This window comes from Macrotis lagotis, chromosome 6 (genome assembly GCF_037893015.1).
Source record: "Macrotis lagotis isolate mMagLag1 chromosome 6, bilby.v1.9.chrom.fasta, whole genome shotgun sequence".
NCBI lineage: Eukaryota > Metazoa > Chordata > Mammalia > Peramelemorphia > Peramelidae > Macrotis > Macrotis lagotis.
This window is the reverse complement of record NC_133663.1, coordinates 54827770-54846864: the sequence shown is the minus strand read 5'-3', so window position 1 is coordinate 54846864 and position 19095 is coordinate 54827770. Positions and strand designations below refer to the sequence as shown.

Here is a 19095-nt window from a genome sequence, read left to right as displayed (position 1 = left end):
ATTCAGTTGAGCAAATGGTTTAATCTGAAGTACCTTTCCTTACTGAATCAGGAGATAAACAGTATGAGCTTTGTCTCTGATCCTTGAGGATCTACTGGTGAATTTGTACAGAATAGAGAGGGAGAGTGTGAAAGTGACAGATGAGAATGTGTGTGACTCCATATGAAGTCTTTTCCCCCAGGGAGAAATGAAGACTGCATGAATTTTATCTATGATTCAGGAAGAAGTTCAGACAGAGATAAATTGAGGATGGATTTCTTTCTCATGAGAACTATATAAGGGACATTTTAAGAGGAAAATCTAAAAAGAGAAGTCTTCTAAAAGAGCATTCTGTGAAGAGCTAGAAGACTGATTACTGAAGAGAAGACAAAGATAAAGGACTAATTCCAAGAAAATGTATTGAAAGGATGTTTTAAAATGAGTTGGATGATTTGAGTGTCCAGGCAAGTGAAGAGGTGTCAAGTGCCAATATATTGCCAATATATTGAGGGTTTGAGAAGGGTCACACAAGTCATACTAGTCAAAAGAGTTAAAAGTTATGTAAGACTTTATGTTTATTATGAATTCTATTTATTAGTAAATTACACAAAAATTAAGTAATTATAGTATTTATTTAATTATGGATGTTTCGTTTGTTCAGTCATGTTTGACTTTTTGTGATCTTATTTGAGGTTTTCTTAGCAAAGATCCTGTAGTGATTTGCCATATCCTTCTCTTGCTCATTTTACAGATAAGGAAACTGAGACAAACAATGGTAAGTGATTTGCCCAAAGTCATACAGCTAGTCTGAGGCCAGATTTGAATTCAGGAAGTTGAGTCTTCCAATTTCAAGCCCAGAGCTCTACCTATGGTCTTAATTATGGATAAGTAAGAGTAATTGCTATTTCAGAAGAAGGATTTTTTTTCCATTTCTGCAGATAATTAATATTTAATAAATTGGAGTGAAGGTTCAAGCTAATTAGTTAATTAATGGCTTCTTTAATGACTTCTTTACAATTAGACCAAGATCCCATCATCTTATAGGAGACCTTTCCAAGTCCTGTTAATTCCAGTACCTTCCCTCTATTAATTATTTCCTCTTTATCCTGTATATATGCATATATATATATACATATATTTTTATATATATCTTGTTTGTATATACCTGTTTGCTTCTTGTCTTCCCTATTAGATTTTTAATTCCTTTTTGGGACTGTCTTTTGGTTCTTTTTTTATCCCCAGGGTTTAGTTCAAAGCCTGGCATATAATAGGAGTTTAATAAATGTTTATTGATTGACTGATTGGGGATGCAAGTTGATTAATAATTAATAAAACATCATGACTTATTCCAAAAATTAATAAAAAGTTCATGAATATAAAACTAATGTCAAATGACAGACTGAATTTATAAGTGAATGTGATCAGACTCCAAGACCCATTTTAAATTGCTTACTCATAGAAGTATTGCCTTCCTCTCAAGTTGATTGGAAGAAAGGAAGGAAAATTAAAAAGGAAGAAAAGAAAAGAAGGAAAAAGGAAAAGAAGGAAAGAAAGGGTGGAAGAAAAGAAGGAAAGGTAAAGAAGAGAAGGAAAGAAAAGAAAGAAGGAAAGGATGGAACAAAAGAAGAAAAGGAAAAGAAGGAAGGCAAAAAGGAAAAGAAAGAAGTAAAGGATGAAAGGAAGAAAGGAAAGGAAAAGATGGAAGGAAGGAAAAGAAGGAAGGATGGAAGAGAAGGAAGGGAGAAATGAATTTAAAGTGAATCCCACAAAGAAGAGGATTAAGAAAAATGATCAATTTCAATCAATCAGCAATCATTTCTTAAATATTTTCTATGGGGCAGGTATTCTTCTAGGTACCAAGGACAAAAAGACAAAAGTAAAATAATCTCTCGAAAAGCTTACATTCTATTTGAGAAGAAACATAAAAAGTTACATAAATTATGCAACTAATAAAAACTATAATTTGTGCAAGATTGGTGGGGTTTCTAATTTGGGGGTCAAATTTGAAAGACATCAGGTTTAGAATCTATCGGATTGTAAATCTGATTACATTCCATGATGTTTAGCTCCCAAAGTTGTATATGAAAACTGTTTGCCCTCAGAAGGAAACGTAAGGAAGGGCAAGAGAAAAGCACAAATAGGGCAGTATTGAAAGTTACAGGTGGAATTTATCACATAATTTAAAAGTTTGCTATGTTATAGGTAATCTTCTTTTTTGATTCTACTGTTATGCTTTAATTTGGTGTTTGCTAAATTTGCAATAACAATTTTTTAAGAAAAAAGAGGGAGGGGCAGCAAGATGACACAGTGGATAGAGCACTAGTTTTGGAGTCAGAAGGACTGGAGTTCAAATCGGAACCCAGACACTTAATAATTACCTAGCTATGTGACCTTGGGCAAGTCACTTTAACTCCATTGTCTTGCAAAAAGAAAAAAAAAGGGGAAAAAAAGAGGGAACAGCTCGGAGAACAATTTGTCAACTGGGGGAAATAGAGGAAGAGGACACTGTGGTGGTGAAACAAAAAAGAATTAAACACTATTTTATGAATAACCATATCTTGATCTACAAGTTTTATTTTTTTTTCATTTTTAACACAGTCTTATAAAATATTCTGACCACTTAAGGGAAATAGATCTTGGCAATAATGTTCTGGGAGAAATTGCTGCTATTGATATATTGGAAGCATTAATGGAGAGAAAGAAAGGTAGAGTATTTTTCTTTCCTTATCCTATTAAATTCCTCTGTTTTTAAAACTTTGCATTAACCATTATTTTATAACCTTTTTTGCTTACAAAAAAATGAGACACGAGATGGTTGGGAAGGATTTCCATAAACTGGCTCCATTTTGCTTGACTTGCCTATTGATTTGCAAAATTATATCATTTGTTAGTTCTATTTCACTTTCATTTTTCAAAAGCCTCTATGCTCAATCTCCTCATAAATATCCTAAAAAGACAAAATGGTTTCATGTTTATTTAGACACAAAAACCCAAAGAAGTAGAAAAACTGGAGTGTACTCATAATATATAAAATGAGAGTCCAAGATTCATTTCTTCTGGGTCCAAAATACTGTAAGGTGTTTCTTCTGAGTCATTAAAGAATGGTAAAATTGTGTTCAAGTCTAGTTTGTATTAAGTGTATTTTAATTACTGAGTTCTAATGCTTTGAATCTGATAATAGACATTGCTATAGCATGGAGAATAAGATAACTGCTATTTTGGGGAAGTCAGGATTCTTCTTGGCTCAGCTCGGTCAGAAAAGAAGCACAGAAGACAAAGTAGGATATCCCAATTACTGGTGAAGTGAGGGAGCAAGGAACAAAGACATGGAAACTAAATGGCTACTATTAAACTCTGAAAGATAGCCCAGGTCCTGGGACCAGGAAATCCTGAATTCAAATCTAGCCTCAGACACGTCCTGACTTTGTGACCCTGGGCAAGTCACTTTACCGTTGTCTATCTCAGTTTCCTCAACTATAAAATAAGGATAATAATAGCACCTACCTCCCAGGATTGTTGTGAGGATCAAATTAAGTAATACATTGTAAAGCACCTGCTATTGTACTAGGCACTTGAACGGTTGTTTCTTTCCTTTGAAAAAGAAGGGTTAACTAGCCAATTTCTTCATCTGGCCCTAGAGCTTGTCTCTTGACTCATCAGTGATCAATCAATAATGACTATACAGACTTAATTCTGCTCCATCAACAGGGTTTCCTATTTTCTGAATTTTTAGCATTCCCCCAAAACCCCACTGCTGGCAACTAGTTACAAGACATAATGTCTAAAGTCCAGGTCTCCAATATGGGACCTGGGGTTCAAAAATAGTTCAAATGTTCAGGAGGTATCCACTCAATATATGTACCCTTTTCCCCAAAACTGTTTACCTAATTAGTTTATCTAATTAGTAAACATAAATTAGTAAAATTGCTTCACTGCCTGCTAGTCTCACTGCATAATTGTAACTCCTGCTGGGTGTCATTCCAGTTGTCGGTTTTATAATTCTAATTGTTTAAAAAAAATTCAGTCTGCATTCATTTGAACTTTTGATATTACAACCCATGGATTAAAAACTTTTGCCTAGGTTTAGTTCTTTGAAGCAGCTTTTCTACATCTAAGATAATTTCTGGGGAGGAGGGGAGAGGTCCTTGGAGTGGCAACATAGGCCTCACAAATATTCAACATGTGGATGACAGAGTAAAAGATGAATACATATGATCCATTCATCTTGATTCATTTTATAAAAATAAAGCAAAAATGTGTGTGAGATGAAAGATGCTCACAGGAATCAAGAGTCTTGAGTCAGGGAGCAGGAAAGGTCTTTATTTCCTCAAGGAAAGGACACGTCCCATTGCAAAATAATAATATCCACCAGGGAGTGTGTGTCAAAAGTAAAAACACGCAGGTCAATTTTATAGTAATTACTAATCCTGCCTCTAAATGCTGTCTTATCCCACCAATGGTTGGTGAGACAAACTCACAATCTTCTTACTAATATTAACCAACTGGCACAAAGCAAATCTGATCCTCATTATCCTAATTATTCATAACTAATCTCTATCCCATTAGAAAGTTACAATTCTCAATCCTTTATTACCATAATAATTTGTGGCTTAAGCTATGCCCTATTAAAAATGATGTTCAACAAAACTCTCTCATTGTAGTATTTATTTTCTCATTGATTGTTGACCAATCAGAGTTGATTTTCACCCTGAGGACCTACTCTCTGAGAGCACATAAACTGTGAGCCCATCATCATGAGGGTTCTTTGGTCTAAGAGAGATTCTTTTATTAATAACATTTTGACCTGATTAATAAAAGTAGTAAATTATCCCCAAAATATGACTCTTGAACTTTCTAATTGTCACACCACCCTCCGATGGAACTATTTATACTGTTAACATGTTCCCCTTCACCCTACTTCTCTTTACTTCCTACTCTCCCTGTGTCACTAATGAAAACAGTACTATTCTCTAAAAGAAAACAAAGCATCTCTGATCACTAAAACTGCACTGGTTGCCTTTTGCCATAGCACCATAACATCTCCCACACCAGAACATTCCTTCCCCATCATCATTCAGTAAGCTCTCCTCTGAGGATCACTCCACCTACATCCATTGATATCAACCCAGTTAGGATCTTTGTGACAGTAATCCGTAGGTCCAAAGGTTGTATATACATGCTTTCTTCTTCTGAACCTGAAACCATTCCAGACTTTAATAGGCCAGCCTTGGTATTATTTATTTGTTTGTTTGTTTGTTTATTTATTTATTTTCTTGTTTGGTTTTTTTGCAAGGCAGTAGGGTTAAGTGGCTTGCCCTAGGTCACACAGCTAGGTAATTATTAAGTGTCTGAGGCCGGATTGGAACTCAGGTCCTCCTGACTCCAGGACCAGTGCTCTATCCACTGCACCACATAGCTGCTCCTTGATATTATTTTTCTAGGACTTCTCACCCATCTTCATACCATGATGAGACCTCATATACCTCCTCCTCCCTCTTTCTCCCAATTATTCTAACTTCCCTTTATATGCTGCCCTTCTCCATTAGAATGTAAACTCCTTAAAGACAGAATATTTCGCTTGTTTGTATTTTTATCCCCAGCATTTAGTGCCACACAGCAAGTCTTAATAAATTCTCCTTCTGTGCTCGCTTCGGCAGCACATATACTAAAATAAATTCTCCTTCTGTCTTTCTGTCTATCTGCCTGTCTATTTATACGCCCATCTATCATCATCTACTTACCTTAATTTGTCTATCTAACTATATATCTATATCTTATCTGTCTACCTATATGTAGATAGATGACAGATATAGATTAGATATAGATATAGGTATAGGTATAGACATAGACATATAGATGATAGAGATATAGAGATAGATGATATATAGATATAGATATAGGTATATAGATTAGATATATAGATATAGATATAGATATAGATATAATCTTTCCCCCATTTCTTTTTTTCTAGTCTTCTTGCTTGGTTATCTCAGAAAAACCATACCCCTTTTCTTGAAATAGCTTTCTCTCCATCCCAGGAATGGTTGGTTATATATCCTGAGCTCAGATGCTAGATGAAGCACTGGATAGAGCACTGACCTTGGGATAAGGAGGACAGGAGTTCAAATCCAGTCTCAGACACTTAATAATTACTTACTGTGTGACCTTGGGCAAGTCATTTAATCCTGATTGCCTCACATCCAGGGCCATCTCCAGGTTCCTGATTCATATCTGATCTCTGGACCCAGAGGACTCTGGAGGAGAAAGTGAGACTGATGACTTAGTACAACCTCCGCCTCACCCAAATTCAATTCATGTGCTTATCATAGCATCACCAACCATCTTCTTTCAAGAATGAGGGACAAACATTATCTAGAGAGCATGTAATCTAGGACTATCTATAACATTGCCAGTTGAGACAGGAAGGTTGCAAATGAAGCAGGATTGGTAGATGGAGCGGGGGAGAGGATGGGTAGGAGGGGAAGAGTATCATAAGACACTAAATTTCAAGCTAGAAGGCACTCCAGAGGCTATCTACTGCAACCCTTTCATTTAACAGATGAGTAAACTGGGCAAGGAAAGGCAATATCATTTATCCCACTTGGTAGTTAAGTCCCAGAGTTTGGATTTGAATCCAGATCCTCTGGCATTTGTCCAGCAGGTTTTCCATTGTGATATCCTGCCCCAGGTAATTTTAACTTGGCATTGGGTTTGGGATGGGATGGATGTAGAAATACTTAGGGAGAGGAATTAACCTTAACAAAAAAAGAGGGCTACCTTTTTTCTCTTGAAAGAAAGAGAAGGGGGCGGCTAGGTGGTACAGTGGATAAAGCACCGGCCCTGGAGTCAGGAGTACCTGGGTTCAAATTCGGTCTCAGACACTTAATAGTTACCTAGCTGTGTGGCCTTGGACAAGCCACTTAACCCCATTTGCCTTGCAAAAACCCCAAAAAAAGAAAGAGGAGGTGGGGAAAGAGAGTTCTAATGCTGAGAAATTTTGAGAACTGGAAGCAGGGAATTAAGGTAGTGGCCAACTAAAGAATGGCTTCAACTCCTTATCAAAATGAGAAGCTAGGTCATCTGGAGTAAGTGAGGAGGGTGGGCTATGATGGCAGGTAAGAGGAGAGCAGAGTCTGGAATGGATTGTCCAGGCAGAAGAGAAGGGAAAGAAGGGTAGAACAGGTGAATCGAGTGCTGTGAAGGGTCCCCCTTAGTTTAAAGGTCATGAATTTGTAGTAAAGGCAGATATGACATCCATCTTGATAAGTAAATGGTGAAGTGGGTCTTTAAATCTTACACTCTTTCTCAATCCTGATAGATCTTTTTTCATTAGGCACATCAGCTTATAGTGTAAAATTTCATATGTTTTGACAGAAAATAACTGTAATGTGAGCCTTTGGAACTGCAAAATATCATGCTTATGTCTCAGTATTTTAAGCCATACAATGAGAGGATAATTACTGATTATTCACCTAAAAACTAGAAATGAAAACTCAAAGTAATTAAAAGACCTTTTAAAAATTTGTATACATTAAAAAAAACCTATAAATCAAATGTGCCTACAGAATCTTTCCTTGTAACAAGAAACAAAACTATTAAACAAAGTAGACTGGGGAAAAAACCCCAAACTTTAGTCAGTATTCCTCATTTATAATTCCCTTCTTTGTTGGAAAAAAAGAAGTGAATTTCATTATCTATTTTCAAGACCAAGATTAGTTTTAGTAATTAATCTGAGTTTAGCTATCTTTTAGGGTTGTTTTTCTTTATAATATTATTATATTTTTGTTCATTTGTTTTCAGTCTTGCCTGATGCTTTGTGATCTCATTTGGGATTTTCTTGACAAAGATATTGGAATGGTTTGCCATTTCCTTCTTCAGTTCATTTTACAGATGAAGAAACTGAGGCAAAGGGGTGACTAGACACAGCTAGTAAGTGACTGAGATCAAATCTGAACTCAGGTCTTCCTGACTCCAGGCAGAGCACTAGATCTATTGTACCACTATCTGCCCCATTACCTTATTATTATTGTATTATTTCATTGCATATATTTCGCTCCTGCTCTTTTTATTTTGTTCCATATCACTGGCACAATGAATAGAGAACAGGACTTGGAGTCAGGAAGACCTAAGTTAAAATTTATCTTCCACCACTTTACTAACTGCATGATCTGGGTCAGTCACTTTAACCTCTGTCTACCTCAATTTCCCTGTAAGTAAAATGAGCATAGTAATAGAATCAATAAGCTGTTGTGAAGATAAAATGTTCTTATAATTTAAAATACTGTTATGATTAGTCCTGGATTTCTTCGGTTTGTTGTTTAATATGGTGAAGTAATATTCCATTCCATTCACTTAACACAATTCCCCAAATAACAGATACCCATTCTTTTTTCTAGCTGTTTTTTTTAACCACCACAAAAAGTAAAACCCATTTTAAGAAGCAATTGGGAGGGGTTGCTAGGTGGTACAGTGGATAAAGTACTGACCCTGGAGTCAGGAGTACCTGGGTTCAAGTCTGGTCTCAAGATACTTAATAATTACCTAGCTGTGTGGCCTTGGGCAAGCCACTTAACCCCATTTGCCTTGCAAAAAAAAAAAAAAGAAGCAAGTGGGAAATAAAACGTTTTCTTTATCATTCAAGTGACAAAATATTTATTCATGTTGGATAAGTTTCTATCTTCCTCTATAACTTGCCTTGCCGTGAAATCATTTCAATTAAACGAAACTGCAGAAATAAACATGAAGAACTGACTTCTCAAAATGATATTAATTAAATAGATTTTTATGGGTAAAATATACTACCTCTTCCTTCTAATGGTACCATTTTCAATGCAAAATAATTAGTGACATCTTTGAAAATAGAATGTCTGCTTAGAGAAGAGGGGCTGTATTGCTGTTTTTCCATTTGGAAATAAGCCTAGCTCCATTTACCAATTAAAAACCTACATAAAAAATATATTATAAAGCCTAAATTAATAGAATGAAATGACTTAATTGCCTACTAAATACTCTTTAATAGGCTGCTTTTAATGAAAGAATGTACCAGAAAGCTGTTTCTTCAGAATCATGCCTAGTTTTACTTTATTGAAGGACATTAAGGAGAGTTAGAATAGCTCACACATTTATATAGTATCTTGTTAAACAGAACACTTAGGCAAACTAAGTTTTTATGATATTCTTTTTAGGGCTTTAATAGTCAGTGTGGTGTGGTGAAAAGAACACTGGATTAGGAGTCAGAAGACAAGAATTGAGACCTTAGACTTGCATCAACTTGAGCAAGAAGAGCTTTCTTTCTTTCTCCAGAGCATAGTGTTTTCACATCAGTAAAATTAAAGGGATAGAAGTAGATCATCCTGACCCTTAGCCTGTTGCATCTTTTTAAGGGTACCTTGAAATTTCCACAGAAAAAAAGCAACCAGTATTAATGCTAAATACAATAAACCTTTTTATTTGAGTGCCTTTGATCTCATTCAAGTGAAAGTACTTGAAGGGGTAAGGCAGCACGAATTGGGGAGGAAAAGGAAGGAGAATAAGCACAAATCATCATTGTCATCAAAAGACAAAGATACAACCAGATCTCTGAAGGGAATAGGAAATATAGGGTCCAAGTCTGGCAGGAAGAGGAAGGATATTAGAGATCTAGGCAAGAGATGCCCTCCTGCCATTTTCTCCATTACTTTTGAAATTACACACACTACAAATCCATGGAAATGAAGAGGTTTTACAAGGAGGGGCAGGATCTTACTCAGGTCTATCTTACTGTTTTCTCATTTCTGACTGGGAAAGAGAAGGGGGCCTCAATTAGCACCGTTGCATATGAGATGCTTTTCAGCAAGCAAGCTTCCAAATATGAGAAGATCCAAAGAATGGAAAAGATGGGGGAAGGGGAACCATACAGGAAAAGGGAGCACAGATAGCTCATATAAATGATAGATCTTCCTAAATCCCAATCTTGAAGAATTCTAGTTCTAAATTACATAGACATATATAAACCCTCTCCTCTGCAGGCCTTCCCCGTATTGTTGACAGGATAATTATTGACTATTCACCTAAAAACTAGAAATGAAAATTCAAAGCAATTAAAACACCTTTTTAAAAATTTGTATAATTTTTTTAAAAAAACCTATAAATTCAGCATGTCTCTTCCAGTCAACCAGGTTCAGAACCTAGGAGTCATCCTTGATTCTCTCTAAGCCACCAAATAACCAATCATTCAACAAATCTCATTGATTCTATCTCCACATTTCCCCCTTTACATACTCTTCTCTCTTCTTATTCAAATATCATCTTCATTCTAGTCCTTTTCAGGTCTTGGCTGAATTATTGTATTAATCAAGGGCGGCTAGGTGACACAGTGGATAGAGCACCAACCCTGGAGTCAGAAGGTCCTGAGTTCAAATTCGGCCTCAGACACTTAATAATCACCTAGCTGTGTGGCCTTGGGCAAATCACTTAACCCCATTGCCTTGCAAAAAAAAAAAACACTTAAAAAAAAGCTAACCAAAAAAGTTTATGTCTTATCACAGAAGTAATAAGAAACTACCAGTTGAATTTTGAGTTTATTAAGCATGATGTACATTCCCTTGAGCTTGAAGAAATCTTAAGTTAAATCTGAGTTTAAGGGAAATCATTTTGATATCAGGGTGGAAGATAAACTGGGGTAATGAGAGAGCTGAAACAGAAGTCTAATCAGAAGGGTGTTGCAATAATCTAGGCAACAGTTGTTGAAGGCTTGAACTAAGGTAATAGTTATGTGAGTGGAACAATGAGCAGATTTGATATAGAAATAGAAATAGCAAGATTTAGCAACTGATTGGATTGTAAAGAGTGAGAAGTCAAGATCACAAACCTGGCAGACTAGAAAAACAGTGATGGCTTCAACAGAAAGAAGGAAGTTTGGATAAGGATCAGAGCTGAATGGATTTGTTCAAGATTTGTTCAAGATGATGAATTTGTTTTGAACTTGTTAAATTCCAATGTCTCCAGAATATCTGGTTTAAAATTATTTTCCAGAAATGAAGCTCTAGATACAAGTTTGTTGATTGATTATTTGAATTGATAAGGGAACAGTATTAAGATTAGAGCAGCTAAGTGACACAGTGACAGAATGCTAGGTCTAAAATCAAGAACTCATCTTTCTGAGTTCAGATCTGATCTCAGATACTTACTAGCTGTATGACTCTGGGTAAGTCACTTAACTATTTGCCTCAGTTTCATTGTCATGGCAAACCACTCCAGTATCTTTGCTAAGAAAACCGCAAATAGAATCATGAAAGAGTTGGATACACCCAACAGCAATTAAGTTACATTTTAACTTAAAATGTATTATCATTCATCTTGGTGAAAATTGCTTTGTTCCCTAAAACCAGAGTTATATGAAAAGAGTGACTCTTATTTGGAAGAGAAAATTATATGGAAAGGGTTTGCTTGACCGAAGAGAGCAGAACCAGGAACAATAAGTGAAGGTAGCAGAGAATCAGGTTTCTTTATATTAAAGGGAAAACTTTATCCCGGTTGGAGCTGTCCAAGGTAGGATGGGTTGGGCAACTTACAAATGAATAATTATAAGAACAAGCATTTATGTAGCATTTTAAGATTTTCAAACTGCATTCTTTGCCGATGTAATCTCATTAGATCCACACCACACTCTGGGAGTCTAACTACCATTATCCTCATTTTATGTTATTATTTTTTTTTAATTTATTTAAGGCAATGGGGTTAAGTGACTCACCCAAGGTCACACAACTAGGCAATTATTAAGTGTCTGAGGTCGAATGTTAACTCAGACACTTCTGACTCCAGGACCACGGCTCTAACCCTGCCACCACATAGCTTACTCCTATTAATCCTCATTTTAAATGGAGGCTGAGGGAGGTTAAGTGACTTGGTATGGTCACATAAATACTGTCTGAGTTAAGATTTGAACTGTCTTCCTGATTCTGGGTCTAAGACTTAATCCATTTTATCACCTAGCTATTTAGCATGGATTCTCCCTCTTTGTAGGTCTTTGACTTTTATGGATGCAGCTAGGTGGCACAGTGGATAGAGTGCTGGTCTTGGAGTCGGGAGGATGGGGGCTCGAATACAGCCTCGGACATTTGACTCTTACTAGCTGTATGACCTTGGGCAAGTTACTTAACCCTGATTGCCTCTCATCTAGGGCCATCTCCAGTCATCTAGATTCCTATCTGGCTACTGGATCCAGATGACTCTGGAGGAGAAAGTGAGGCTAGTGACTTAGTACAGCTTCCCTCACTCAAATCTAATTCACCTCCCTGATGCCATGGTCTTCTTCGAGAACAAAGGACAAACATTAGGTCTTTGACTCAGACTAAATGACTGCACACCAGAGATATCAGAAAGTTGATTTCTATTCAGATTAAAATTGGACACAGATAGTCTGTGAAGCTCCCTCATTCAAGAGGGTCTGGATACTTCCCTGTCTTCAAGGTTTTGAAGGGGCTATATGTGGAAACATTACTTTTGTTCTTTTGAACCCCAGGGAACAAAGCTAATAGTAATAAATAGAAATCTCAGAGTTAAATTTAGACTAGGTGTCCAAAAAATGATAACAATAGAGCCATCTATAAGTGGTAATGGGGGCCCACCTTCCTGGAGATCTTTAAGCAAAAGATAGGTGACCACTTGCCAACTGTGTTATAGAAGAGAATCTATGATCAGAAGTTAACAGATCAGAAGTACAACCCAGTATTTCCAACACTTCAATTCCATCACTTATAAAAGGGAGGAAAATGGGTACACCTCTCTTTCCTATCAGAGAGAAATAACTAGATGCTGTGCCAGACTGAAAATGAACAGCATATTTTCCTTTTTTCTTCCTGGAGGTAAACTGCCAAGCTTACAAATTATAGTCACCCCACAGATTTCTTCAGATACCTTCAGATCCATCTGGAAAAACAGCAATAAGTTTGGCTCTGCCCAAAAGAAAAAGAAAAAGGTAAGCAAGGAATAGTCTGTTTTGGTAAGTAGATCATCACGAGGAAAGTCACAGGAAAATCAGGGAGTGTAGCTGGTAAAGACACCAGGGGTAAGATGTTGATATGCAATTATAAGAATGGCAGCACTGGATCAGTCAGCTGGCATTCTGCCACTTTGTATTGGAAGACCATAGTGACTCCCATAGTTTAGGAACATATCTCAGGCCATCCCAGTTTCATTATCAATGAACTATGGATATATATATATATATATATATACATATATATATATGTATATATATATATAAACTTACCTAAATTTTTTGGGATTAAGATTATGAATTGACTTATTGTGGTCATTATATGCCTCTTTATAACAAGCTTATATTTCTTTTTCATTATTTCACAGGTCAAAACTTGAATATAAATAACACTTATTCCCTGGATATTAAGACAATGTCAAAGAGGAAATAATATTATCAAATAAGCATCATATCATGAATGTGCAAAAATACTTTATTTTTAAGTTACTTTACATTTGTCACTTTTATAAAAAAATTGATTTTTCCAAAGGAAATTCAGTAAAACAGATTAAATCATATATCAAGACAATGTCATTGAGAAATATTATCAAATAAGAGTCATTTTTGTGAATGTTAAAAACTTTATTCTTAAATGACATTACATTTATTACTTTTATTAAAAATTGCTTTTCCTAAAAAAGGAAAAAACTGCTTTTCCAAAGGAAATACTGGGATTTCTCTTTCTTTTGAGCAAGTTCAGTTTCTACTAGTAATCATGCTGTTAACCTAAGTAAAAGTGAACCCTATTTTCAAGATCACCTGTTTGTGCAGCTATGTTTGGGAAGAGGACCTATTCCCTAACTACCACTTCTTTGAAAAGCACATAGAGAACTTTCAATCACTATTTCTTCATGAAATTCAAACAACAATATATTCAACAAACATTTCTTAAGTATTGTTGCTGTTACTGTTATTGTCCTTTGTTCTTAAAGAGCACCAAGACATCAGGAAGGTGATTTCATGGCTTGAAACTGAATTGGATTTGAGTGAGGGGGATCTTTGCAAATTCACCAGTCTCATTCTCTTCTCCAGAGTCATCTGGGTCAAGTGGCAAGATACAGATCAGGACAATTGGAGATGGCCCCAGATACAGTGGGAGATCTTGGATTTTTTGAGCTAAGGTCTTTCCCAGACCTCAGTTTGTCTGAGGCAATGCTCAGCGGGCAGCTACTACTACTCACAGGTTGTTGTTTGTACTTTTTTCTCAAAGAGGACCTTGACATCAGGAAGGAAATGTCAGGACTTGCAATATCACCATCCTCACTCTGTCCTCTGAAGCCATTTGGATCCAGGGGCAAGTTATAGATTTTATTTAGCATAAGTTTTAGACAATTACTTAGTAATTTAATTAATAAATTAAAACAGCATTAGCTTTTTGGCTGCCATATCACACTACTGACTCATAGTGAAATTGCAGTCTATTAAAAGTACTAGAACTTCTTCAAAACAGCTTCTATCTAACCCTTCCATCTGCATCTCAAACTAGAAAAGTAGATTTTTTTTAAATATAAAATTTTACATTTACCCCCATTGTTTTATATTATTAGATTTAGTACAATTCTCTAGCTTATCACTCTCCTTCTAGATCCTATCATCCAGTTTATGTGACATTCATCTCAACTTACTATCACCTGAATATTTGATAAGCCTACCCTACTGATCTTTATCCAAGTCAGTAGCAATAATGTTAAACAGCAAAGGCCCAAGCACAATCCTGAGGTACACTGCAAGCAAGCTCCTGCAATACTGACATTCCATCAATCAGCTCTGAATCCATCTAATCATATGATTGTCTAATCCATGCAATCTATCTCTCATCAAGAATAGTATGAGATACTTTTATCTGAAGCTTCTCTAGACAAACTCTATCCCCAGCATTTTCCTCATCCACTGGCATAAATCCTGTCAAAAAGTGAAATGAGGGTTAGTCTGGCATGATCTGTTCTAGATGAAATCTGCTGACTCTCTGCAGACAGAAAGGTAGAGTGACCTTAGTTAGTTAGGGAAGTCATTTAACCTCACTGTGCCTCTCAGTCTTTGCATCAGAATAAATGGAGAGATTGACCTAGATGCTCTCTAATGTCCCTTCCCAGGTCTAAATCTATGATTCTCTGATTATAAAAATAAAAAGGCCAAGAGCTAAGAGCAAAGTTTAGGAGTATACCTATCAAGCTGGACCAGATAGGGAGAGTGGGCTGAGAGGAGGAGGATAAGGACAACAAATACAAAGAAAAGCAGAGACAAAAAGACCTGAAAGTACATTGAGCCATAGTTCAAAACAAAGTAGAATCAATCAATAGCAAACTGCCTCAAAGAAGGATTTAGCTAACTTAAGAGTCCAAGTGCCAAAAGAACAATAATCTAAAGATAACAGAGTCCAGGATCAAAGGATAGACTTCTCTGGCAGAGTTTATGGGAACAGCAGACAGTCTCATATCAACTGTCCCTGTCCTCCCTAAAGTTACAATTTCATTCAGATTCATTTAACAAAATTGTTTAAATTATCTTTGTTTAAAAAAAAAACTACTACTTCTAAAGAAATTCTAGAAGATTTTTTTTTCCCACCCATAAAACAAAAATATTTCTATGGAGATGTTGGAAAAGGATGGAGAAAGAATGAGTTAAATAAAAGAGCAAAAATGGTCACATTTTCTTCCCTGGAAAGTCTTGTGAAAGGAGTTTTTGAAGGGATGAAAGTACTTTGCTTAATAGAAATGAGAAAATCAACACAATAAAGTACTACAACCACCTTATCAGGAACTGTTGCAACAATATAATCAAGTAAAATGATAGTAGAGGTCAGATATCAAGTTCTGAAACAAGTGCCCACTTGGTTAAGAAATAGGGGGCTCTCTTCTGCATAGGATTTATAAATTGATGGGATATAGGGAAAGTGTCAAAGGAGAGATTGGACAGATTTTGTGCTTAGGTGGGATTGGAAGATGTGTGATGCCACTAACAGAAATAGGGAAGATGGAATATTCATAGGATTTAGAGATGGATTAGGCTTAAGGTGTTATCTAATCCAACTCCTTTGTTTTACCAGTGCCCAGGGTCACATAGGTAGTAAGTAGTACACAGAGAAATGATAATAAATTCAGTTTATACATACTGTGTTTGATATAATGTCAGTATATATCTAGGTAGAAAAGAACAGGAGGTGGTAGGAAACACTAGACTGTCAATCAGGGGAAAAAATCAGGAATGATTTTATACAGATTTAGGAATCATCTGCATTGGGTGATTCCTGAAATCAAGATAATGAATTCTCTCACCAAGAGAGAAAATATAAAGAGAAAAGGCAAGAGCACAATGCCTTGAAGTATATACTTCATCCTCTTTTTCTCCTGGAAGGAGGAAAAGATGGATGCACATAGGTGTTAAAATATGGAAGATGGGAGTAAATAGAATTCCCAAAAGATGATCACATTCTCAGTAAAATAAGAAGTAAGGTCATTTGCTGAAAGGAAGTAGAGTAAATTTGGGGTTCAGATGTGAAAGGAGATTTGCAAAAGCCCCTGTGAAGTGTGAATAGGCTTTTATCAGGGATGAATAAAAGCATTGAGGTTAAAGAATAATTTCTAGTATCACTATTCTATCAGTGTCTAGGGTGGACAAAAGATGCCCTAAGCCTTCCAGAGCTTCTTGTTGCATTTGGGAGGAAGTTTCAGAGTCTAAAAATCTTTAACTGGGAAGTTAATGTAGTTAATGTAGTGCATGTTCAATAAAACCTTCTCTTCCTTGGATAAATTCCTTTACTTCCATTCATGGTGGACATATATGAAAAGGGCTATATCGGAATATTGAGGCTATGGGAAAAGAGATGGAGTCAAGATGGATATGAATTTCATTTTTGTAAGAAATCTCTTCCTCTGAGAAGCCAAGTCCAGAGACTCTGAAAGGGCAACAGTGCTATAATGGAGAGGAACAAATCCAAAGAAAACATCCAATTTAGCCCTGTGCTAATACTATGAGTCAAGTGATCTGCATAGGTATCCAGGGTGAGATTCAGCCCTGGAGAGGAGGGTTGTTTGTTATGCTCCAGAAAGAGAAAGCATTTTCTGACCGGTTAGGCGTTTATTTTGTGACCAGGTTCAACAAATCTTGTACTATGTTCAATATCTTATATGCCTACAAGTGCTTGCAAATGGATTGAGAGCAAAAGGAGTTCTCACCTGATGTTCCCAGGCTTCCTTTAGGGATGGAATGAGTCAGTGTTTTTTCTTTTTTTTAAAAATGTATTTATTTTTTAAACATTCTTTTAAAATTTTGAGTTTCAGATTCTCTTCCTCCCTCTCACCCTTCCCCATCCACTGAGAAGGCAAGCCATATCAATTATACATATGAAATCATGCAAAACATATTAGTCATGTTGCAAAAAAAAATGGCAAAAAATATATAGTGAAAAAATTATACTTCAATATGCACTCAGAGTTCATCAGTTCTCTCTGGATATGGACAACATTTTTTTTTCATCATGAGACCTTTAGAATTGTCTTGGGTCATTGTATTGATCAGAGTTGCCAAGACTTTCACAGCTTATCATCATTACAATGTTTGCTGTTCCTGTGTACAATGTTCTCTGAGTTCTTCTCAATTCATTTTGCATTAGTTCATATAGGTCTTGCCATGTTTCTCTGAAATCACTCCACTCATCATGTCTTATAGTACAACAACGCGCCATCCCAACCATATGTCACAATTTGTTCATCCATTTCCCCGAATGATGAGCAGCCCCTCAATTTGCGATTCTTGACTACAAAAAGAGCTGCCGTGAATATTTTTGTCCTTTTTGATTTTGGGGGAATAGAGTCCTAATAGTGGTGGCTTTTTTGCACATTTTCGGTCCTTTTTCTTTGATGTCTTAGGGATAGAGACTTAATGTGGTATTTTTGCACACTGAAGTCCTTTCTCTTTGATCACTTTGGGATAGAGATTTGGTAGTAGTATTGTAAATACTGGAGTATTTTGACACAAATACTCAGGAACCACCTTAGGACCTCTAACCTAAGGAAACTGTTATTTGGTTTCCCAAAAAAGGTCTTCAGGTTTGCTGAAAGTACTTTAAGAAGACTGCTAGATGTAGACATTTCTTCCATAAAACAACAGACTCTACGCCCAAACCCCTAGTCATGGTGTGTCTGCCCCACATGGCTCAGGATCAGAGATGGGCAGGGGCTTCACCCCCCTGCCTCTGGTCTAAGAGCCCCCGCTTTGCTGCGCCTTTGGCCCATCGCTCCCTTGCGGGGGGCGCAACGTAGAGGGCTGACCCAGGGGGTGAGGTGGCACAAGTTCACCAATGCCAGCCCACATCGTTGCCCTCACCATCCCATCCTAGCCCTAAATAAGCTCCTCAGCCTCTCCTGGGTGTAAGGCAAACACAGGGAGGTGGCCTTGGTCCACGAGGTCCCTCTTATCCAGGTCCCCGGGGCCTTTTTTGTTTTAATTTCCCCCAAGGTCCCCCATTGTGCTATAAATGTACTTTGCTGCCCACCAGTACTGGGGGCAGGAACGGATTCCCAGAACAGTGTGGGCTGTGCCCCTCTTGGAGTACTTGGTAAAGATTTGCTCACTCGCTTCTTTACACATGACCACAGAGAATTACATCACCTCCAACAATGATGCAAAACTTGCTGTTTTCCGCGCTGACCTCTCCGGAGCTCTCCAGTTCTGTACAACCCCTCGCTACCGAGTGAGTCTAATGCCTGCGTCCCCCCAGGTCCTCTTCGTACCCACCTTATCCCAGTATCGCCCCCCAGGGAGTCGGTGCTGTTATATTTCCGATACTTCCTTGCTTTTTTAGGTAATCATTTTGGTTTTCATCCATCATTTCTCCGCCCCGCTCCTCCGGCTCCACGTGAATCCACGCCGGCGCCCCGGCTCTCTCCACCTGCTCCCCTGCCCCTCCCCCTGCCCCGAGCACGAGGCCGGAAGGCTCCTTCCCCTCCCCCACGCCGCCCGGCGGCGGGAGGAGGGGCAGGAAGCGCGGGCGGCGCCACTTCCGGCACTGACGTCCCGAGGAGGAAACTGAGGCCGGGCGGAAGCGCCGCGGCGGCGTGGGGGAGGGGCGCCCCGAGGGCCCGCCCCCCGCGACG

At 37.4% G+C, this 19095-nt stretch overlaps 1 protein-coding gene across 2 annotated transcripts in view; it reads left to right on the top strand.

The window, feature by feature from the left end:
* Positions 1-13495, top strand: part of LOC141490850 (uncharacterized) — a 48605-nt gene extending 35110 nt beyond the window's left edge. For both annotated transcript variants that reach the window (XM_074191183.1, XM_074191184.1), the window contains 3 exons: positions 2578-2684; positions 12825-12937; positions 13327-13495. In XM_074191183.1, coding sequence (XP_074047284.1) covers positions 2578-2684; positions 12825-12937; positions 13327-13338 — 232 coding nt within the window. In that variant the 3' untranslated portion in view covers positions 13339-13495. The remainder of the gene's footprint in view (positions 1-2577; positions 2685-12824; positions 12938-13326) is intronic.
* The last annotated feature ends 5600 nt before the right edge of the window (positions 13496-19095 follow it).